The 23,673-nt window shown below is 40.6% G+C and overlaps 1 protein-coding gene across 6 annotated transcripts in view; it reads right to left on the bottom strand.

Moving 5' to 3' along the window:
* ST3GAL3 (ST3 beta-galactoside alpha-2,3-sialyltransferase 3) overlaps positions 1-23,673 on the bottom strand; it is a 227,342-nt gene that overhangs the window by 88,849 nt on the left and 114,820 nt on the right. For all 6 annotated transcript variants that reach the window (XM_066269415.1, XM_066269413.1, XM_066269414.1 and 3 more), the window contains one exon: positions 19,739-19,831. In XM_066269415.1, coding sequence (XP_066125512.1) covers positions 19,739-19,831 — 93 coding nt within the window. The remainder of the gene's footprint in view (positions 1-19,738; positions 19,832-23,673) is intronic.

Consider the following 23,673-nt stretch of genomic DNA (forward strand, 5'->3'; position numbering starts at 1 on the left):
AAAGGAGGTGGGGCAGAAAAAAATATTTGAAAAACTAAGAACAAAAGCCATCTAAATTTGTCTCAGGGTTTTTTGTTTGTTTTTGCTCATTTGTTTGTTTTTGAAAGAGAGAAATGAGAAGCATCAACTCGGTGCATCACTTCAGTTGTTCATTGCTTCTCATGCGTGCCTTTACCAGAGTGCTCAAGCCAAACCAGTGACCCCTCGCTCAAGCCAGCAACCTCGGGGTTTCAAACCTGGGACTTCAGTGTCCCAGGTCAATGCTCTATTCTCTGTGCCACAACTAGTCGGCAAAAACCATCTAAATTTGATTAAAAAAATAAACTATGAACCCATGGATCCAAGATTATAAATAAACCCAAGCCCAATAAATACAAAGAAAACTACAAGATCATCATAATCAAATGGTTGAAAAAGTGATAAGAAAATCTCAAAAAGCAGCCAATATAAAAGAGAAACATTACATTCAAAGTAAAAAATATAATGACAAAAAACTTTTCTTAGAAACTAAGCAAGCTAAAAAAAAAAAGCTATCGGCATGTGCTGTATAGTGACATTTTGGTCAATGAAGGACAACATAAACAACAGTGGTCCTACAACACTAGAATGGAGCTGAAAAGTTATTGTCTAGTGACATTGTACCCATGGTATGCAGTAGTACAACACATTACTCACCTATTTGTGGCAATGCCAGTGTAAACAAACCTAATGTGCTGCCAGTCATATAGAAGTACAGCACATATAATTAATGTACAATGATAATAATAACAAGTGACTATGTTACTGGTTTATGTATTTACCATACTTTTTATTGTCATTTCAGAGTGTAGTCTTTGTACTTACATATAGATAAAAGTTTGCTATAAAACAGCATGGCATGTTATGCCGGCAGGAGCCTCATACAGAGTTTGCTGCATCTCCTGATTGCATCATTTTCTCTTGTGCGTAGTTTAATTGTGTTGTTTTGTACAGTAACATGCTGTACAGCAGGGGTCCCCAAACTGCGGCCCACAGGCCACATGTGGCCCCCTGAGGCCATTTATCCGGCCCTGCCACACTTCCGGAAGTGGCACCTCTTTCATTGGTGGTGAGAGGAGCACAGGATGCATCCTGTGCTCCTGGAGTACTGTATGTGGCAGCGCCACAAAGTGTGGCGTCGCCCACTCACAGTACTACTTCCAGTGACGCGGGATACACACGTCACGGCTCCAGAAGCATGTCATATCACTTGTTACGGCTAGCAGTGACACATATGGAACCGGACATTGACCATCTCATTAGCCAAAAGCAGGCCCATAGTTCCCATTGAAATACTGGTCAGTTTGTTGATTTAAATTTACTTGTTCTTTATTTTAAATATTATATTTGTTCCCATTTTGTTTTTTTACTTTAAAATAAGATATGTGCAGTGTGCATAGGGATTTGTTCATAGTTTTTTTTATAGTCCGGCCTTCCAATGGTCTGAGGGACAGTGAACTGGCCCCCTGTGTAAAAATTTTGGGGCCCCCTGCTGTACAGGCTTATAGCCTAGGAGCAGTAGACTATATGCTACAGCCTAGGTATGTAGTATACTCTACCATCTAGGTTTGTGTAAGTACACTCTATGATGTTCACATAATGACATCGCCTCCTAACGATATATTTCTTAGAACAGATCCCCATTGTTAAGTGATGCATGACTGTATATCTTTAAAGTACTCTGTATGTGTGAAATTGTCAACCTGGAATCATACCTAGCCAAAAAAAAACCCCAACAAAAAACAACTTTAAAAACTGAAGGTAAAATAAACTTTATCAGACAAACCAAAAACAGAAAGATTTCATTGCCATATATGCCTCGTAAGAAATGTTAAGTTCTTCAGGCAAAAGAAAAAGGATACTGTAAAGAAATCTGTATCTACACAAAGGAAGAAAGACCAACAGTAAAAATAAGTTTGTGGGTAACTATAAAAGACTTTTATCCCTTTAATAAAATTTTTTTAAATGTCCAATTGTGGTAAAATACACAACATAAAAATTTACCATCTTAAATGTGTTTAGGTGTATAATTCAGTAGTGTTAAGTACATTCGGATTTTTTTTTTCTTTTAGTGAGAGAGACAGAGACCGAGAGAGGGACAGAGAGAGGGACAGACAGGGACAAACAGACAGGAAGGGAGATGAGAAGCATCAATTCTTCGTTGCAACACCTTCATTGTTCATTGATTGCTTTCTCATACGTTCCTTAACCAGGGGGCTCCAGCAGAGTGAGTGACCCTTGCTCAAGCCAGCGACCTTTGGGCTCAAGCCAGCAACCTCGCACTTAAGCTGGTGACCTCAGGATTTTGAATCTTTGACCTCTGCATCCCAGTTCGATGCTCTATCCACTGTACCACCACCTGGTCAGGCTACATTTGCATTGTTAAGCAGCCAATCTCCTGAACTGTTCTCATCTTACAAAACTGAAATTTTGTACCCATTAAACAGCAACTCCCCATTTCTCCCTGCCATCAGCCCCCAGCATCTACCATTCTATTTTCTATCACTATGAATTTGACTACTCTAGGTATCTCACATTAAGTGGAATCAAACTATATTTGCCTTTTTATGACTGGTTTATTGTACTTAGCATACTATCCTCAACTTTCATCATGTTGTAGCATATGTCAGAATTTCCTTCCTTTTTAAGAAAGTAAATAATATTCTGTTGTATATATACACCACATTTTGTTTATTCTTTCATCTGTTGAGGGACATTTGGGTTGTTTTAACTATTGTGAATAATGCTGCAATGAACATGGGTGTGGAAATACCTCTTTAAGACTCTGCTTTCATTACTTTTGGGTATATACCCAGAAATGGAATTGCTAGATCATATACTAATTCTATTTTCATGTTTTTGAGGAACTGCCATACTGTTTTCCATAGAGGCTGTACTGTTTAACATTCTCACCAATAGTGCACAAGGGTTCTAATTTTTTCACATCCTAGTCAACACTGATTATTTTCTGCTTTTTAAAAATAGCAGCCATCCTGCCCTGGTCAGTTGGCTCAGCGGTAGAGCGTCGGCCTAGCGTGCGGAGGACCCGGGTTTGATTCCCGGCCAGGGCACACAGGAGAAGCGCCCATTTGCTTCTCCACCCCTCCGCCGTGCTTTCCTCTCTGTCTCTCTCTTCCCCTCCCGCAGCCAAGGCTCCATTGGAGCAAAGATGGCCTGGGCGCTGGGGATGGCTCTCTGGCCTTTGCCTCAGGCGCTAGAGTGGCTCTGGTTGCAACATGGCGACGCCCAGGATGGGCAGAGCATCGCCCCCTGGTGGGCAGAGCATTGCCCCATGGTGGGCGTGCCGGGTGGATCCCGGTCGGGTGCGTGCGGGAGTCTGTCTGACTGTCTCTCCCTGTTTCCAGCTTCAGAAAAATGAAAAAAAAAAAAATAGCAGCCATCCTAATGGGTATGAGATAGTTGGTACCTCAGTGTGGTTTTGATTTGCATTTCTCTAATGACTAATGATGTTGAACATCTTTTCATATGCTTGTTGGCCATTTGTACATCTCCCCTGATGAAATGTCTACTCAAACTCTTTGCCTATTTTTGTTATTGTTGAGTTGTAGTTTTTAAATATTCTGGACATTAACCCCACATCAGACATAAGATTTTATATGATTTGCAAATATCTTCTCCCATTCTGCAGGTTGCCTTTTCCCCTCATTTTAAAATAATTGTGGCCCTAGCCAGTTGGCTCAGGGGTAGAGCATTGGCCTGGTGTGTGGATGTTCCAGGTTTGATTCCTGGTCAGGGAACACAGGAGAAGCACCCATCTGCTTCTCCACCCTACTCTTTCTCTATCTCTCTCTTCCCCTTCCACAGCCATGGCTCGGTTGGAGCAAGTTGGCCCTGGGTGCTGAGGATAACTCCATGGCCTTGCCTCAGGTGCTAAAGTATCTCAGTTGCTAAGCAACGGAGCAACGGCCCCAGATGGGCAGAGCATCGCCCAGTAGGGGACTTGCCGGGTGGATCCCAGTCAAGGCACATGCGGAAATCTGTCTCTCTGCCTCCCCATTCTGACTTAAGAAAAAAAAATTGTAAAATAATTAACTGTTTAAAACTAAAATAAGTAAAGACAATGTTGTGGGGGTTTATAATATATATATAGATGTTAAATATAGGAAAAATGGCACAAATAATAGGGGAGGAATGAAACATATTTTGTAATATTCTTAAGCTCTCAGTGAAGTCCCAGAATATTATTTGAAAAAAGATTATAAATTAAAGATGTATATTGTAAACTCTAGAACAATCATGAAAAACAAAATAAAAACGATATAGCTATTAAATCAATAGTGGAGATAAAATAAAACCATAAAACACATTCAATTAATCAAAAAGGAGGCAAGAAAAGAAAGAAAAAAGCCGAAAACTACTTGCAAGATAGATTTAAATTCAATTATACTAATGATTACATTACATGTAAATGGTATAAATGTTCCAATAAAAGGCAGACATTATCAGACTGGATAAAGAAGTAGGACTCAGCTATGTGCTATCTACAAGAAACTGGCTTTAATTATAAAGGCACAGATATGACGAACTGTTCCTAAGCACCCCTGAGACTCAATTTGTCTGAGCTCAAGAGTCAACATAAACATACTCCTTTCTCACTAAAAAAATGTAAAATAATAAAAAATATAATACCATGAAGAAGCTTTCAGCCTGACCAGGTGGTGGCGCAATGGATAGAGAGTAGGACTGGGACGCGGAGGACCCAAGTTCCAGACCCCGAGGTCACCAGCTTGAGCATGGGTTCAACTGGTTTGAGCAAGGCTCACCAGCTTGAGCCCAAGGTCCCTGGCTCGAGCAAGGAGTCACTTGGTCTGCTATAGCCCCCTGGTCAAGGCACATATGAGAAATCAATCAATGAACAACTAAGGTGCCACAATGAAAAATTGATGCTTCTCATCTCTCTCCCTTCCTGTCTGTCTGTCCCTAACTGTCCCTCTCTCTGTCTCTCTCTATCTCTGTCACAAAATAGAAAAGAAGCTTTAAAAAGGCTGAAATGGTTATATTAATATTGAACAAGTAAGATTTCAGAACAAAGATTACTACCAGGAAAAAGAGACATTTCAGAATAGTGAACAAATCTATTCTGCAAAGAGATACAACAATCCTAAATATATATGTACTAAATGGCAGAATTTCAAAATACATGAAGCAAAGACTGATAAATGGACACTTCAACATCCCTTGGTCTGTAACCGACAGAAAATCAGTAAGAATATAGGAGAGCAGAAAAATTTTTTTTTCAAGTACACACAATTATTCACCAAGAAAGACCATATTTTAGCCAGGCAGTGGCGTAGTGATTAGAGCGTAGGACTGGGATGCGGAGGACCCAGGATCGAGACCCCGAGATCACCAGCTTGAGCGCAGGTTCATCTGGTTTGAGCAAAGCTCACCAGCTTGAGCCCAAGGTCACTAGCTTGAGCAAGGGGTCACTCGGTCTGCTGTAGCCCTCCCATCAAGGCACATATGAGAAAGCAATCAAGTGACGTCACGGAAATGGCGCCGTGAGAAGCGCGTCCAACAGCTCTCCCCTAAATCACAACAAATTTATCAACTAGAAACAGAAAAATTTATCCTCGGAGCATTCCGGAGTTCCACACAAACTGAAAGCAAAAGGACTGTTATCACTTGAATCTGAGAGACGAGGGTGTGGAGGAAGCTACACCAAGCGACGCTCATTCAAGCCGCGAGGGAGTGCGCCTGCGGTGAGTCAGCCCATATACTTGGGAACTGCGAGTCGCAGCGAGCGGCCGACGCGAGCCACCGCGAGCCACCGCGCCGCGAACCGCCACCGCCACCGCGAGCGGCCGCCGCGAGCAGCCGAGCGCGCGCCCGGTCCAGTTGAGCACCGCTGACGTTCCCAGCAGCCCGCACACTGCGAGTGGGGGTCGCCGGCCACCGGTGCCTGGAGCGCCCCATTCGCGCGCGTGCCTTGGGCATTCCACGCGCCCAGGGCGCCCTGCTGGCCCGCACACCCAGGGGGCTCCATTATCCTGCGCCTGGTGCGGTCCAGCCGCCAGCGGCGGGGCGAGCGGGAGAGGCTTGGGAGATTCTCTCCGTGGGCGGGGCACCTCACCCAGCCATTCAAGCTAACAATCAAGCGTTGGGGGAGGGGCGCGCGCAGGCAGCCTAAAATACCTTCGGAAGCACAGCTGCGACCCAATCACTGAAATTAGCTTAACCCATAAAATCTGCGCACCCTTGGTTCTAATTGATAAGATCTCTCTCAGTTCAGCAATCCAAGACAAGAGGCGTGATATTTTTTAAGTGCCTCTCGCTAAAGGGGCGGGGGCAACTTCTGATTGATAGAGCCTCCATATTCAGGGATAAACGCTAACAAGAAGGACTTGGCAGATAATAAGGTCTATACTACACTAGTCGTAAGCAGAGACTAGTGCCTCTTCTTCCCTGCAAAAACAGGCTACAAAGTGTGGAAAGCCTGGGTTGAGAGGTCCAACTAAATGATAGGCGCTGAACAGTCACCTTGACAACAATTGACTCCCACCCCCGCCTGATTACACTGGAGGCCCTGACTCTCAGAGCCTTTCCCAAAGCCTTGCACTGAGTGGGGAGAGAGTGGGGATTTCCCAGCTCTTTGAGCCTCTTACTCCCCAGGCAGAAGCAGTTGCAGCCTTATAGCTGGATCACCAGGCTGCTAATTCAGAAAGGGGGGACTAGGAGAGAGAATCCAGGAAAGCAAACTCTCTCATCGTTGGACCCTGCAAACGCCAACAAGCCTTTACTTCCAGCAAGACTAAAGCCAATTATATGACATTGCCATAGAATCCCATCAACTGCAAATCCCTACCTAAGAGTGACACAGGGGCAGAGCCTGGGGTACAGAGTCACCGACTAGGAAGAGGGAGAGAAAAGAAAAAGGAAGAAGTTAACCTCTCAAAATCAAGAAAAACCCACAGACTTTACAATTTGATCCATTAATTTTTTGTTGTTGTTGTTGTTGTTGTTGTTTGTTTCTTCTATCTTTTTGCCTTTATTTCCTCCACCTCGGTCCTTCTATTCTCTGCCCATCTTATGCTTCCCCTTTCTTGAACTACACTACCCATGAGTGTTGCATTTTATTTTTCTTCTTCATCCTCACCCTCCTTTAAGGTTATACTCCAAAACACTTAACTCTCACTCTCTCCTCTTTTGGTTTTTTTTTGTCTTGCTTTATTTTGTTTTTTTCTCCTCCTATTTTATTTCTTCCTTCGTTTTTCTCTTTTTCTTATTTTTTCCTTTCTATTCGTTTTTTCTTTTCTCATTTTACTTTCCTCCCATATAATCCTCAATCACGAACAAATTAGTTAATTTGGGACTCAAGGCTTTTTTTTGGCTTTATTTCTCTTTTTTGCTTTTGTTTTTATTTTTTTTTCTCTTGTTTATTTTTGTGGCATTTTGGGTCCTCCCAACCCAAGGTCTCCATTGTATTTAGTCTTCGCTCCACTTAATACAACAGATTTTTACTTATTATTTTTATTTTTTCTTCTTTATTATTCTTTTTTGGTCCTTTTTTCTGATTCCCTCTTATCCCTCTCATTATATCTCTTAGTTGACCATCACATACAAGCAAATCATCTTATACTTGTCTAAGATTTTCTTTTTTTTTTTTTTTTTTTTTTTTTTTTTGCATTTAGTAGGTCCCTACTCCCTTTTTTTTGCCCCTTGAACTCTTCACCCCAAATCAGGCCCTCCATTATAGGCACGATATTTCCCTGAGGAGGGGAGAGGAGGGAAAGAGAAGAGAGAAAAAAAGGGGGAAATAATAAATTATTACTGTTTTTTTTGTGTGGGGTGTTTTACCCTTTTTTTTTTTTTTTTTTCTTTTTACTCTTTATTAACTCTAATTAGTGCTATCAATAAGACCACCCTCAGATGCCGATAAGAAAGAGGAAATCGAATATTATGGATACAAAAGAAAGAGAGGTAACACAAATAGATGTGGAAAAATCTATGGAGAAAAGACTTAACATATTGGAAGCCTTGGAGCTAAATGACAGAGAATTTAAATTAGAAATCTTAAAAATACTCAGAGATATACAAGAAAACACAGAAAGGTAATATAGGGAGATCAGAAAACAACTCAATGAACACAAAGAATATATTACCAAGGAAATTGAAACTATAAAAACAAATCAAACAGAAATGAAAAACTCAATTCACGAGCTGAAAAACGAGGTAACAAGCTTAGCTAACAGAACAGCCCAGATTGAAGATAGGATTAGTGAAATAGAAGACAAACAACTTGAGGCACAACAGAGAGAAGAAGAAAGAGACTCAAAAATAATAAAAAACGAGAAAGCCCTACAGGAATTGTCTGACTCCATCAGAAAGAATAACATAAGAATAATAGGTATATCAGAGGGAGAAGAGAAAGAAAATGGAATGGAGAATATACTCAAACAAATAATAGACGAGAACTTCCCAAGCCTGTGGAAGGAACTAAAGCCTCAAATTCAAGAAGCAAACAGAACACCAAGTTTTATTAACCCCAACAAACCCACTCCAAGGCACATCATAATAAAGATGACACAAACCAATGACAAAGAAAAAATTCTCAAGGCAGCCAGGGAAAAGAAGAGTACAACATATAAAGGAAGGCCTATTAGATTATCATCAGATTTCTCAGCAGAAACTCTACAAGCTAGAAGAGAGTGGACCCCAATATTTAAAGCCCTGAAAGAGAGGAACTTTCAGCCAAGAATACTATACCCATCAAAGCTATCCTTCAAGTATGAAGGAGATATAAAAACATTCACAAATACAGAAAAGATGAGAGAATTTATCAACAGAAAGCCCCCACTCCAGGAAATACTAAGGGGGGTTTTCCAACCAGATTCAAAGAACAAAAGAAAACAACACCACAAGTAACAGCTCCACCAAGAACACAATAAAACCAAACTTAAACTGTGACAACAAAGGAAAAAAAGGGGGGAGAGGATGGAGATTAACAGTAGCAAAGGATGATGAAGTGCAGAAATACTTATAAGATAGGGTACTACAATGAATATGGTAGGTACCCTTTTCATTACTTAATGGTAACCACCCTTAAAAAAACCACCACAAAAACACTTGACTTAAAAAAGGTAGCAACAGAGGAAAGAAGTATGGAACACAAACAAACAAAAACAAATGATAGAAAAACAAAAGAGAAGAATCAAACTAGATACAAAACTAACAGAAAGCAATTTATAAAATGGCAGTAGGGAACCCACAAGTGTCAATAATTACACTAAATGTAAATGGATTAAACTTACCAATAAAAAGACACAGAGTAGCAGAATGGATTAAAAAAGAAAATCCAACTATATGCTGCCTACAAGAAACACATCTAAGCAACAAGGATAAAAACAAAGTCAAAGTGAAAGGCTGGAAAACAATACTCCAAGCAAACAACACCCAAAAAAAAGCAGGTGTAGCAATACTCATATCTAATAATGCTGACTACAAGACAGAAAAAGTACTCAGAGACAAAAATGGTCATTTCATAATGATTAAGGGGAAGTTGAATCAAGAAGACATAACAATCCTTAATATATATGCACCAAACCAAGGAGCACCAAAATATATAAGACAGCTACTTATTGACCTTAAAACAAAAACTGACAAAAACACAATCATACTTGGAGACCTCAATACACCGCTGACGGCTCTAGATCGGTCATCCAAACAGAGAATCAATAAAGATATAGTGGCCTTAAACGAAATACTAGAACACCTGGATATGATAGACATCTACAGGACACTTCATCCCAAAGCGACAGAGTATACATTTTTCTCTAGTGTACATGGAACATTCTCAAGAATTGACCATATGTTGGGCCACAAAGACAATATCAGCAAATTTAGAAAAATTGAAATTGTACCAAGCATATTTTCTGATCATAAAGCCTTGAAACTAGAATTCAACTGCAAAAAAGAGGGGGAAAAACCCACAAAAATGTGGAAACTAAACAACATACTTCTAAAAAATGAATGGGTCAAAGAAGAAATAAGTGCAGAAATCAAAAGATATATACAGACAAATGAAAATGAAAATACGACATATCAGAATCTCTGGGATGCAGCAAAAGCAGTAATAAGAGGAAAGTTCATATCACTTCAGGCCTATATGAACAAACAAGAGAAAGCCGAAGTAAACCACTTAACTTTACACCTTAAGAAACTAGAAAAAGAAGAACAAAGACAACCCAAAACCAGCCGAAGAAAGGAGATAATAAAAATCAGAGCAGAAATAAATGAAATAGAGAACAGAAAAACTATAGAAAAAATCAATAAAACAAGGAGCTGGTTCTTTGAAAAGATCAACAAAATTGACAAACCCTTGGCAAGACTCACCAAGGAAAAAAGACACAGGACTCAAATAAATAAAATCCAAAATGAAAGAGGAGAGATCACCACAGACATCATAGAAATACAAAGAATTATTGTAGAATACTATGAAAAATTATATGCCACCAAATACAACAATCTAGAAGAAATGGATAAATTCCTAGAACAATACAACCTTCCTAGACTGAGTCATGAAGAAGCAGAAAGCCTAAACAGACCAATCAGCAGGGAGGAAATAGAAAAAACTATTAAAAATCTCCCCAAAAATAAAAGTCCAGGCCCAGACGGTTATACTAGTGAATTCTATCAAACATTCAAAGAAGACTTGGTTCCTATTCTACTCAAAGTCTTCCAAAAAATTGAAGAAGAAGCAATACTTCCAAACACATTTTATGAGGCCAACATAGCCCTCATACCAAAACCTGGCAAGGATGGCACAAAGAAAGAAAACTACAGACCAATATCTCTAATGAATACAGATGCTAAAATACTAAACAAAATACTGGCAAACCGAATACAACAACATATTAAAAAAATAATACATCATGATCAAGTGGGATTCATCCCAGAATCTCAAGGATGGTTCAACATACGCAAAACGGTTAACGTAATACACCATATCAACAAAACAAAGAACAAAAACCACATGATCTTATCAATAGATGCAGAAAAGGCTTTTGATAAAATACAACACAATTTTATGTTTAAGACTCTCAACAAAATGGGTATAGAAGGAAAATATCTCAACATGATAAAGGCCATATATGATAAACCATCAGCCAACATCCTATTAAACGGCATAAAACTGAGGACTTTCTACCTTAAATCAGGAACAAGACAGGGTTGTCCACTCTCTCCACTCTTATTCAACGTGGTGCTAGAAGTTCTGGCCAGAGCAATCAGACAAGACAAAGAAATAAAAGGCATCCAGATCGGAAAAGAAGAAGTAAAGCTATCACTTTTTGCTGATGATATGATCCTATACATCGAAAACCCGAAGGACTCCACAAAAAGATTATTAGAAACAATAAACCAATACAGTAAGGTCGCAGGATACAAAATTAACATACAAAAGTCCATAGCCTTTCTATATGCCAACAATGAAATATTAGAAAACGAACTCAAAAAAATAATCCCCTTCACGATTGCAACAAAAAAAATAAAATACCTAGGAATAAACATAACAAAGAACGTAAAGGACCTATATAATGAAAATTACAAAGCATTGTTAAGGGAAATCGAAAAAGATACAATGAGATGGAAAAATATTCCTTGTTCTTGGATAGGAAGAATAAATATAATCAAAATGGCCATATTACCCAAAGCAATATACAAATTTAATGCAATTCCCATCAAAATCCCTATGAGATTTTTTAAAGAAATGGAACAAAAAATCATCAGATTTATATGGAACTATAAAAAACCCCGAATAGCCAAAACAATCCTAAGGAAAAAGAATGAAGCTGGGGGCATTACAATATCTGACTTTAAACTATATTATAGGGCCACGATAATCAAAACAGCATGGTATTGGCAAAAAAATAGACACTCAGACCAATGGAACAGAATAGAAAGCCCAGAAATAAAACCACATATATATGGTCAAATAATCTTTGATAAAGGGGCCAACAACACACAATGGAGAAAAGAAAGCCTCTTCAACAAATGGTGTTGGGAAAACTGGAAAGCCACATGCAAAAGAATGAAACTTGACTACAGCCTGTCCCCGTGTACTAAAATTAATTCAAAATGGATCAAAGACCTAAATATAAGACCTGAAACAATAAAGTACATAGAAGAAGACATAGGTACTAAAATCATGGACCTGGGTTTTAAAGAACATTTTATGAACTTGACTCCAATGGCAAGAGAAGTGAAGGCAAAGATAAATGAATGGGACTACATCAGAATTAAAAGTTTTTGCTCAGCAAGAGAAACTGATATCAAAATAAACAGACAGCCAACTATATGGGAACTGATATTTTCAAACGGCAGCTCAGATAAGGGCCTAATATCCAAAATTTACAAAGAACTCATAAAACTCAACAACAAACAAACAATCCAATAAAAAAATGGGAAGAGGACATGAACAGACACTTCTCCCAGGAAGAGATACAAATGGCCAACAGATATATGAAAAGATGCTCAGCTTCATTAGTTATTAGAGAAATGCAAATCAAAACTACAATGAGATACCACCTCACTCCTGTTAGATTAGCTATTATCAACAAGACGGGTAATAGCAAATGTTGGAGAGGCTGTGGAGAAAAAGGAACCCTCATTCACTGTTGGTGGGACTGTAAAGTAGTACAACCATTATGGAGGAAAGTATGGTGGTTCCTCAAAAAACTGCAAATAGAACTACCTTATGACCCAGCAATCCCTCTACTGGGTATATACCCCAAAAACTCAGAAACATTGATACGTGAAGACACATGTAGCCCCATGTTCATTGCAGCACTGTTCACAGTGGCCAAGACATGGAAACAACCAAAAAGCCCTTCAATAGAAGACTGGATAAAGAAGATGTGGCACATATACACTATGGAATACTACTCAGCCATAAGAAATGATGACATCAGATCATTTACAGCAAAATGGTGGGATCTTGATAACATTATAAGGAGTGATATAAGTAAATCAGAAAAAAACAAGAACTACATGATTCCATACATTGGTGAAACATAAAAATGAGACTAAGAGACATGGACAAGAGTGTGGTGGTTACCAAGGGTGGGGGGGGGGAGGGAGGACATGGGAGGGAGGGAGGGAGAGAGTTAGGGGGAGGGGGAGGGGCACAGAGAACTAGATAGAGGGTGACGGAGGACAATCTGACTTTGGGCGAGGGGTTTGCAACATAATTTGATGACAAAATAACCTAGACATGTTTTCTTTGAATATATGTACCCTGATTTATTAATGTCATCCCATTACCATTAATAAAAATTTATTAAAAAAAAAAAAAGAAAGCAATCAGTGAACAACTAAGGTGCCGCAACAAAGAATTAATGCTTCTCATCTCTCTCCCTTCCTGTCTGTCCCTATCCCTCTGATTCTGTCTCTAAAAAAAAAAAAAAAAAAGAAAGACCATATTTTATCCCATAATTCATATGTATTAACTTAAAACTATTAAAATAATACAAAGCATGTTCTTTAATCACAACAAAAATATACCAGAAATCTATAAGATAAAGATATCTGGAACATCCTCAAATATTTGGAAATTAAGCAAAAAAGTTCATAAGAACCTAGAGGAAATTTTCTAGTATTAAGTGCTTATATTTGAAAGGAATCAAATCAATGGTCTAACCTTCTACCTTAAGAAACAATAAGACAAAAAAGAACTAATTAAAACCCAAATAAGTGGAAGATAGGAAATACTAAAGAATTGAAATCAACAACACAGTGAAAAAATTTACAAAAGAGAAAAATCAATTGAACCAAAAGCTAGTTCATTGAGATCAATAAAAATGATAAACCTCTAACCAAGCAGTTTAGGAAGAAAAAGAAAAACATACAAATTACCAATATCAGACATGAAAGAGAGGATCTCTCTAGAGATCTCAGGCATTAAAGGAACAATAAAAGAATATTATGAACAATATTATGCCAATAAATTCAACAACTCAGATGAAACGTACTAACTCCTTGAAAGACACAAACTACCAAAGAAGAAACAGGGAAACTTGAATCAAGATAGAAAAGCCCTAGATCTATTAAAGAAATTCAATTCTTAATTAAAAAGAAAAAATAATACCTTTCCACATAGAAAACTAGATGACTCTGGTGATAAATTTCATAAAACATTTAATTTAAGAGAAAATGTTATCAATTCTATATAAAACTTTCAGAAAACTGTAGATAAAGGAATAATTTCTTCCTTATTTCTGTGAGGTCAACTTTACCCTGATACTAAAAATAAAGATATTACAAGAAAAGAAATTATAAATATCTTTCATGATGAGGGAAACAAAAAATCCTTAATAAAACAGTAAATTGAATTCAGCAGTATATATAAAAAATAATACATTATACTAAATAAAATATATCTTAGAAATGAAAGGTTAGTTTAACATTCAAAAATCAATCAATGAAAAAAAAGTAATCAATGAGATTCATCATTTTAATAGACTAAAAAAGAAAAGCCATATGGTCATCTCAAAAGATGTAGAAAAAGCTTTTGATAAAGTTCAACATCTAGTCATGATAAAAATTCTCAATAAGCTGGAAATAGAAGAGAACTTCCTCTACCTGAAGAAAGGGTATCTATGCAAAACCTACAGTTAATGCCATAATGGTGAAAGACTAAATGCTTTCCTGCTAAGACTAGGAACAAAGCAAGTACCTGTGTTTCTTCTCCCCTCATCTATTCAACACCACACTGATGAGTCTAGCCAGCACAGTGAGGCAAGAAAAAGAAGAGGCATCCAGACTGGAAAGGAAGAAATAAAACTGTCTTTATTAAAAGAAGACATGATTATATATATATGATACCAGTGCAAGGATAACATATAGATCAACAGACTAGAATGAAGTATCCAGAAATAGACCCATACATATATGTTTAACTGATTTTCAATAAACATGCCAAGGTAATACAATGAAGAAAGGATAGTCAGTCTTCAACAAATGATTCTGTAAAAACTGAATATCTACATGCAAAAAATGAACCTCAATCCTTACCTTTTACTATATATAAAAATTAACTGGAAATGGATCAGACCTAAATGAAAGAGCTAAACCTATAAAAATTCTAAAAGGCCCGACCAGGTGGTGGTGCAGTGGCTAGAGCATTGGACTGGAACTCAAGAGGACCCAGGTTGAAACCCCAAGGTCGCTGGCTTGAGCAAGGGGTCACTTGGTCTGCTGTAGTGCCCCGGTCAAGGCACATATGAGAAAGCAATCAATGAGCAACTAAAGGGGCCGCAACGAAGAATTGATGCTTCTCATCTCTCTCCCTTTCTGGCTGTCTGTCCCTATCTGTCCCTCTGTCTCTCTCTGGCTCTGTAGCAAAAAAAAAAAAAAGTCTAAGAGAAAACAGAAAAAACCTATTGACCCTGGATTACGGAAAGACTTCTTAGATAAAACACCAAATGCAAAATCCATAAAAGAAAGAATTGATAGCCTGACCAGGCAATGGCACAGTGGAGAGAGCATCGACCTGGGATACTGAGGACCCAGGTTCAAAACCCCGAGGTTGCCGATTTGAGCGTGGGCTCACCAGCTTGATTGTAGGATCGCCAGCTTGAGCATGGGATCACAGACATGATCCCCTGGTCACTGGCTTGAGCCCTAAGGTAGCTGGCTTGAACCCAAAAGTCTCTGGGTTGAGTCCAAGGTCACTGGCTTGAGCAAGGGGTCACTGGCTTGGCTGAAGTGCTCCAGTCAAGGCATATTTAAGAAAGCAATCAATGAGCAACTAAAATGCCACAACTACGAGTTGATGCTTCTCATCTCTCTCCCTTCCTGTTTCTCCCATCGGTCCTTCTCTCTCTTGCTAAAAAAAAAGAAAAAAAAAGAAAATTGATAAATTGGGTTTCATCAAGATGAAAAACTTCTGTTCTATGAAAGACATTGTTAAGAAAATGAAAAGAGCCCTGGCCGGTTGGCTCAGTGGTAGAGCGTCGGCCTGGCGTGCATAAGTCCCGGGTTCGATTCCCGGCCAGGGCACACAGGAGAAGCGCCCATCCGCTTCTCCACCCCTCCCCCTCTCCTTCCTCTCTGTCTCTCTCTTCCCCTCCCGCAGCGAGGCTCCATTGGAGCAAGGATGGCCCGGGCGCTGGGGATGGCTCCTTGGCCTCTGCCCCAGGCGCTGGAGTGGCTCTGGTCGTGACAGAGCGACGCCCCGAAGGAGCAGAGCATCGCCCCCTGGTGGGCAGAGCGTCTGCCCCTGCTGGGCGTGCCGGGTGGATCCCGGTCGGGCGCATGCGGGAGTCTGTCTGACTGTCTATCCCCATTTCCGGCTTCGGAAAAATACAAACAAACAAACAAACAAAAAGAAAATGAAAAGACAAGCTATGAACTGAAATAATATTTGCGGCCCTGGCCAGTGGCTCAGTGGCTAGAGCATCAGCCCAGCAGACAGACATCCCAATTTTGATCCCTGGTCAGGGCACAAATGAGAAGTGAACATCTGCTTCTCTTCTCTTCCCTCTTCCCCTTCTCACTCTCTTCTCCTTTTGCAGTGTTGGCCCTGGGTGCTAAGGATAGCTCGGTTGATTTGAGCATCAGCCCCAGATGGGGCTTGCCAGGTGGATCCCAGTCAGGGCACATGCAGGAGCCTATCCCTCTATCTCCCCTTTTCTCACTTAAAAAAAATACACACACACACACGTAGAGGGTTCTCGGGCTACGACAAAATTCAGTTCCTAAAACAGTGACATAACCCAATTTTGGTATAAGTCAAAACACATCCTAGCCTAACATAAACGAAACACTTGCACTTTTAACAGTCCCAAATGGTGTAGGTAAGCGTACTGGGGGATGCCACCTCCCTCATTCATATGCCGTCTTTCTGTGTATTCTTCCATGCCATGCAACCAAACTAGTTCACCCACATAGTTTGTAAGTACAATGCTAATGGCTTAAGCCAAAACACTCACGTCTCAATTTTTTAAAGTTTTTATGGGAGTGTCATAAACTTGAAACATCATGTCGAGACTGTTGAAACCTGAGGACCCCCTGTATGGTGTGTGTGTGTGTGTGTGTGTGTGTATTTGCTAATCACCTGACAAGGGGCTTCTATCTAGAATACATAAAGAAGTTTTCTTACAATTCAATATGACAAAGAGTCAATTAAAAAAGGCAACAGTTTGGATGGTTCCCCAAAGATAAAAGAATGGCAAAAACATACATGAAAATGACACTTCACATCATTAGTCATTAGTAAAATGCAAATTAAAATCACAGTGAACTATCCCTCTAAATCTACTAGAACAGCTAAAACTAAAAAGACTGATGACACAGAGGTAGAACTACTGAAACTCTCATACATTGCTGGTGGGAAAGCAAAATTACATAGTTACTTTGGAAGTTTGGCAATTTCTTATAAAGTGAAACAGTCATCCTGTATACAAATGTTTATAGGGGCTCTATTTTTAACAGCTAAAAACTGGAATTAATCCAAATATATTTGACTGCTGAATAGAGAAACAGACTTATGTTCAATACCAGGGAATACTATTCAGCAATAAAAAGGAAGAAACAACTAATAGAACATGTAAATGAACCTCAAATATACCTTTTTTTTTTTTTTTTTTTTTTTTGCGAGAGAGGGACAGACCAATAGACAAGAAGGGCACCAACTCATAGTTACGTCACTTTAGTTGTTCAATTGCTTCTCATACGTGCCTTGATGGAGGGGCTCAAGTTGAGCCAATTACCCTTTGCTCAAGCCAGCAGCCTTGGGCTCAAGCCAGCGACCTTGGGCTTCAAGCCAGTGACCTTTGGGTTCAAGCCAGAGACCTTGGGCTCCAAGCCTAAGACCTTGGGCTCCAAGCCAATGACCATGACCATGGGATCGTTTGATGATCCCACGCTTAAGCTGGTGAGCCTGTGCTCAAGCTGGATGAGCCCATGCTCAAACTGGCAACCTTGGTGCTTTGAACCTGGGACCTCAACGTCCCAGGTCAATGTTCTATCCACTGTGTCACCACTCGTCAGGCTCAACTGCATTTTAAAAATGAAAGAGGCAAACTCAAAAGACTACATACTATATGACTCCATTTATATGACATTCTGGAAATATTAGAGACAGAAAACTAATCAGTGATTGTCCCTGAGGGGTTTGGGGGAAGGGTTAAGTGCAAAGGAGCAAAGGAAACTTTTGTGGGTGATGACAGAAATGTTCTATTGATTGTTGTGGTTATATAAAGTTATGTATTAATCAAAATTCATACAACTACTCTAAAAAGTAAATTTTACTGCATGTAAATGAAAGTTCAGCAAATCTTACTTTTAATAGAAGTATGATACATCCATATAATTATATATTATGAAATAATTTAAAAAATAAGATGGACCCATATGTATCACTAATAGATAATCCCTAACATATACTGTTAGGAGTAAAAAGCAAGATACAGAACAATAAATACAGTATGTTCCCATTTATGATAATATAGACTATCTCTGGGGAAGGGGTCTAGATACACAGCCTCTGTGCTGTTTGAGTTATTTATTTTTTTAAATCACATGCTTATATTACTTTCAGTTAGAAAAAGTAAGAGATTACATACAGGTCAGGGAAACTCACAGGTGTTTGGCCCAGGGGACTGAGTCACGGAGGCCTGAGAAAACACATGTAAGAATATGGAACATAGTGCCAGACACTTAAAAGGTGCTCAGTAAATGGATGGGGGAATCAAAATACTTGGAATCAATTCAGAGGCAAACCCTGGACAAAGAGAACTCTATCTGAACACCAGATATGCAGCCAGCAGAGCCCCTGTTTCACACAAGGAGCTGAGCTTGCCTCACTCCGTTAGAAAAAGGAAAAGAGCATAAAACCCAAATATTCTGGATTTATGTCCGGGCAAGTGGTATCTCAGCATTCCTGTGTGAGTACATCCTGTGCCCTCACCTCAGCCTTCTCAGGGACGGGGAGCAAGCCCTTTCCCCAGTGAGCAGAGCCCACCCTGAGGGCTCCTCCGGTGATCCCAGTGCTATATCCTGACTCCCAGAGGATCCTCACAGCCTTTTCTTGAGTTCCTCCAGGTCAGATACTCCCACAACTTTTGAAGGAACAAAATGACCCTGACAGTCTCACTGCAATCCAGGCTGCAGACAAGCCGATCTCAGCATGTCAGGCCTTTCTCCACAGTAAAGCTTCAGGGAAAAAAAAAACAAAAGTAGAAGGCAGATAGTAACCGAAGCAGCTCAGCAGAATTTGGTAAAGGAACTACCAGGGTCTGGCCCAGCTTTTATCAGCAAGGAAAACCAGGAGTCCAGAATGCAAAACAACAGAGAGAAGGCACAGCACGGCCAGCCTCAGCAACTCCTCTTTGGTCCTGCTTTATGTGGATACGCCTCTCCCAGCTTCCAGAAAGCTTGGCGACCGATACTGTCTGGGGCTCCTGTGCTGGACAGCCTTGTCGGGCTGCCTCTGGACACCTGGCTTCCCCATGGGTTCTACCGGCCTGCTCCTCCTCCACAGAAACAAGCTATGCTGGTAGGTGAGCAAGGGGTAAGGTTTAGCAAGGACTGAGGTGGGAACTAACTAAAAGCAAAGCCCTTTCCGGGTGCCCACAGGGTCGAGGACACAGAGGGGAAGTTATAACAGAATCTTGTTTTCTCTGGAGCACATCATGTGTTTCTGACTTGGGCGCCCGGATCCGGCAGGCATCTAGGGGTGGGAAGACAGAGAAGCACTTACCGGGGGAAGATGGCCGTCATCAAGGCTGAAGCATAGCCAGGCTTGCAAGCTCCCTCTGAAAAGTTTGCGTACTTTGTGGCTAACTCCGCAGGCCTATGGGAAGAGAAGGAAAGTCACAGCTTGCCAGGCACTCGGCGGTCAGTGGGCTATTAGTTTATGAAGGGCTGTAGGTGTTTAAACCCCGAATGAAGCTTCATTCCCTACAATTAACACTTAAGTTCTTCTTCCACACCAAAGCATCAGGGGGGCAAAACCCCTCCAAATTAAAAAACCCTAAAGGAACAGGTAGAAAAATAAGCAAGGACTGTCTGTGGAATTTGGTAAAAGGAACTCACTGGCTTTAAATTCTTTGCAGTGCCGCTGATACCAACGAAACCAGGAACTCCATCCAGGCTCACACGGGGAGAGTGGAGCCTGGAGATCTGAAGAGAGAGCAGCTCAGGCTTTGATAAAGTCAGCAGCACCGTCCTCTCAACAGCCCTTCTATATTCCTACACATCCAGCCACATCTGCCTGGATTCTCTCCAGCCAGTGGGAACCACTCACAGTGTCCTGAATATAGATCCTACATATAGATATGTTGGGGCTATTACTATAACTATTAGATGTTTAGCTGAGAATGCTCTCATGCTCTTCTATTATTTCTGCCTAGAATGTTCTTCCTTGTCCTTCTTCACTTGGCTATGCCTACTGGTTTTTAAAAACTAAGCTCAGATGTCAATTCCCTGACCTCCAGACTGGGCTAAGTGCCTTCTCTATGCTCCTATAGTCTGCCCCACTGCCACCCACATTACATGCCTGCCCCCATCCACACTTGCTATACTGTGCTGCAATTGTTGGCAGTATGTCTCCCTCTTTATACTGTAATTTCCTGAGCTCAGAGTCTGATTTAACCCTGTACCCCCAGTACTGCACACAGAGATGGGCAAAACAGAAGACCCTATAATTTTTATGAAGGAGCAAAGTGACCCTGACAATCTCACTGTACTTGGACTGGAACCAAGACAATCTTGGGAACCCACAGGTCAGAGATGGCTGAATATCTTCCAGAAGACTTGTGTGTTCCGGCCCTGGCTCTACTGCTGTGTGACTGTAGTCAAGTCACCTCACATCTTTGGGCTTCAGTGACCTTATGTGTTCAATTTGTGGCTGGAGAATCTAGAGAATCCATAACTAAAGAATAGGACACATTTGCCTGACCAGGCAGTGGCGCAGTGGATGGAGCGTTGGACTGGGATGCGGAGGACCCAGGTTCAAGACACCGAGGTTGCCAGCTTGAGCATGAGCTCATCTGGTTTGAGCAATGCTTACCAGCTTGGACCCTGAGGTCGCCAGCTTGAGCAAGGGGTTACTCGGCCTGCTGTAGCCTCACGGTCAAGGCACATATGAGAGAGCAATCACTGAACAACTAAGGTATCACAACGAAAAACTAATGATTGATGCTTCTCATCTCTCTCCATTCCTGTCTGTCTGTCCCTATCTATCCCTCTTTCTGACTCTCTCTCTATCTCTGTAAAAAAAAAAAAAAAGACTAGGACACATTCAGTGACTGCTGGGGCTGGAGGTCCTGCATGCAGGAGCACCTGAGGAAGTCCTGGCTGGTTGCCAGTTCCAGGTTCTGACCTCCCCTGCCTCTTCTCTTGGTCCTGCTGCTGAAACTCTGATCACTCTAATGTCCAGCTGCTCTACTGTGCTGGGGCCCTTTGGCAAGTTTTCCCTCAGCGCTGCCTTCTCCAGGGACTGGGTAGGGTCATATAAGGTGGTGTGGGGGTGGGTGGGGCCGGCACCTGTACCCGATGGCTGGAAACCATGATGCCACTGTCCACCATGTATCACGTGTGATTCACTCATGTACCTCTGAGGGCCCAGCCCAGGGCTTCACACAGAGAAACTAACTGCTCTGTGAATTTAGACAAACTATCTGTAACCATGTGCAATTTCTTCTAGAAATCTACATTTTTTTCAGCCTTCCCTACCAATTAAATGTAAAGCCTGAAATGCAAAAGCAAATGCCGAGTGACAAGCCAGAACTGGGACTTTATTTGGTAGGCAAAAGAAAGTCAAAGGCTTAACAAGAACATTTACACAACAATATTTTCTTATGTAAACAACTATTTCAGAAACAAAATACCGACTTTAGTTCAATTACCAAACTTACTAGAAGCTTTTGGACTAGGCACAGTGATTAAAACAGATTTTTTTCAGTTACTCCTCTCAATAGCCAAGTGAGTAGGAGCTACTAATTATTAATTTCCACACAAGCTCAGAAAGGTGAAGAGACTTATCCAAGATCATAAAGCTTATAAGTGGTAGATACTGGATTTGAACCTGTTTCTAACACCAATGCAGAAGCTCTTAGCACAGCACTGCCAGCACCGCGGATCACAGTAACTGCTATCTGCGAGGGAAGCAGAGCCAGGGAGCCCAGCAGGGCTCAGTGCAGCCGGAGGTGGGACAGAGAAGAGGGTCAAGAACAGGCGTGGGATTCACATAATTTAAAACCTGGTTTTCTGCACTAATGACCCTTTTAAATATAAAAAAAAGAGACACTTAAAGGTAGCTTATTATTTCATGCATTTGATACTTAAATAAGAATAATAAAAGAGGTATACAAAACTAGATTGCTATAAGAGTTTTAAAATATTAATGAAAAAATATTAAGTAATACCTGACAAAAAGCAATAAAACTGTCATTTAAGATATTTCCACATTGCTTCTTGATTAGCATCCTCACTTGTAATTTTTTTCACCTATGGACGGAATGAACATTACTACAAGTGCTTAGAATATGCTGTTGCGCAGATGAACGTTAAAAAGGAGTAAGGCATACACTGTTGGTGGGAATGTAAAGTAGTACAACCATTATGGAGGAAAGTATGGTGGTTCCTCAAAAAACTGCAAATAGAACTACCTTATGACCCAGCAATCCCTCTACTGGGTATATACCCCAAAACCTCAGAATCATTGATACGTAAAGACACATGTAGCCCCATGTTCATTGCAGCACTGTTCACAGTGGCCAAGACATGGAAACAACCAAAAAGCCCTTCAATAGAAGACTGGATAAAGAAGATGTGGCACATATACACTATGGAATACTACTCAGCCATAAGAAATGATGACATCAGATCATTTACAGCAAAATGGTGGGATCTTGATAACATTATACGGAGTGAAATAAGTAAATCAGAAAAAACAAGAACTACATGATTCCATACATTGGTGGAACATAAAAACGAGACTAAGAGACATGGACAAGAGAGTGGTGGTTACCAGGGGTGGGGGGAGGGAGGACGCAGGAGGGAGGGAGGGAGAGAGTTAGGGGGAGGGGGAGGGGCACAGAGAAAACTAGACAGAGGGTGACGGAGGACAATTTGACTCTGGGTGAGGGGTATGCAACATAATTTAATGACAAGATAACCTAGACATGTTTTCTTTGAATATATGTACCCTGAATTATTAATGTCATCCCATTAACATTAATAAAAATTTAAAAAAAAGAAAAGAAAAAAAAAAGGAGTAAGGAATGTAAATTTGTGGTTTCCACATTGGGCGCTGTCCAGGTGCCCACCTTAGAGAGAACCCTGATTACAAGTGCCATTTTAACAACTGGTTCGCCAAACTCAACAAAAAACTAGGTATCAGTTCTGCTGAACCCATGTGAACTGGCTGAATCCACCACTGGTTAAGAAGTGTATATATATGAGCAGTGTGAAGCTCTATGAGTCCCTCATATCCTGTTTCCCAATCCCCCCGCCCCCACCTGCTTGCCTGCCTTATACAGTAGGTTCCTACAGTCTCTCTGAATCCAGGAGGTTTCACAAAGAAGATGAAAGGTGAAGGCAGTTGCTTCTTTAACACAGGGCATTGCAGAAATACACGTACAATAAGAGACAAACCTTTGGCCCCACTCTTTCCTGTCTAGTTTACACCAT

Source organism: Saccopteryx bilineata, chromosome 3, assembly GCF_036850765.1.
Source record: "Saccopteryx bilineata isolate mSacBil1 chromosome 3, mSacBil1_pri_phased_curated, whole genome shotgun sequence".
NCBI classification, from domain to species: Eukaryota; Metazoa; Chordata; class Mammalia; order Chiroptera; family Emballonuridae; genus Saccopteryx; species Saccopteryx bilineata.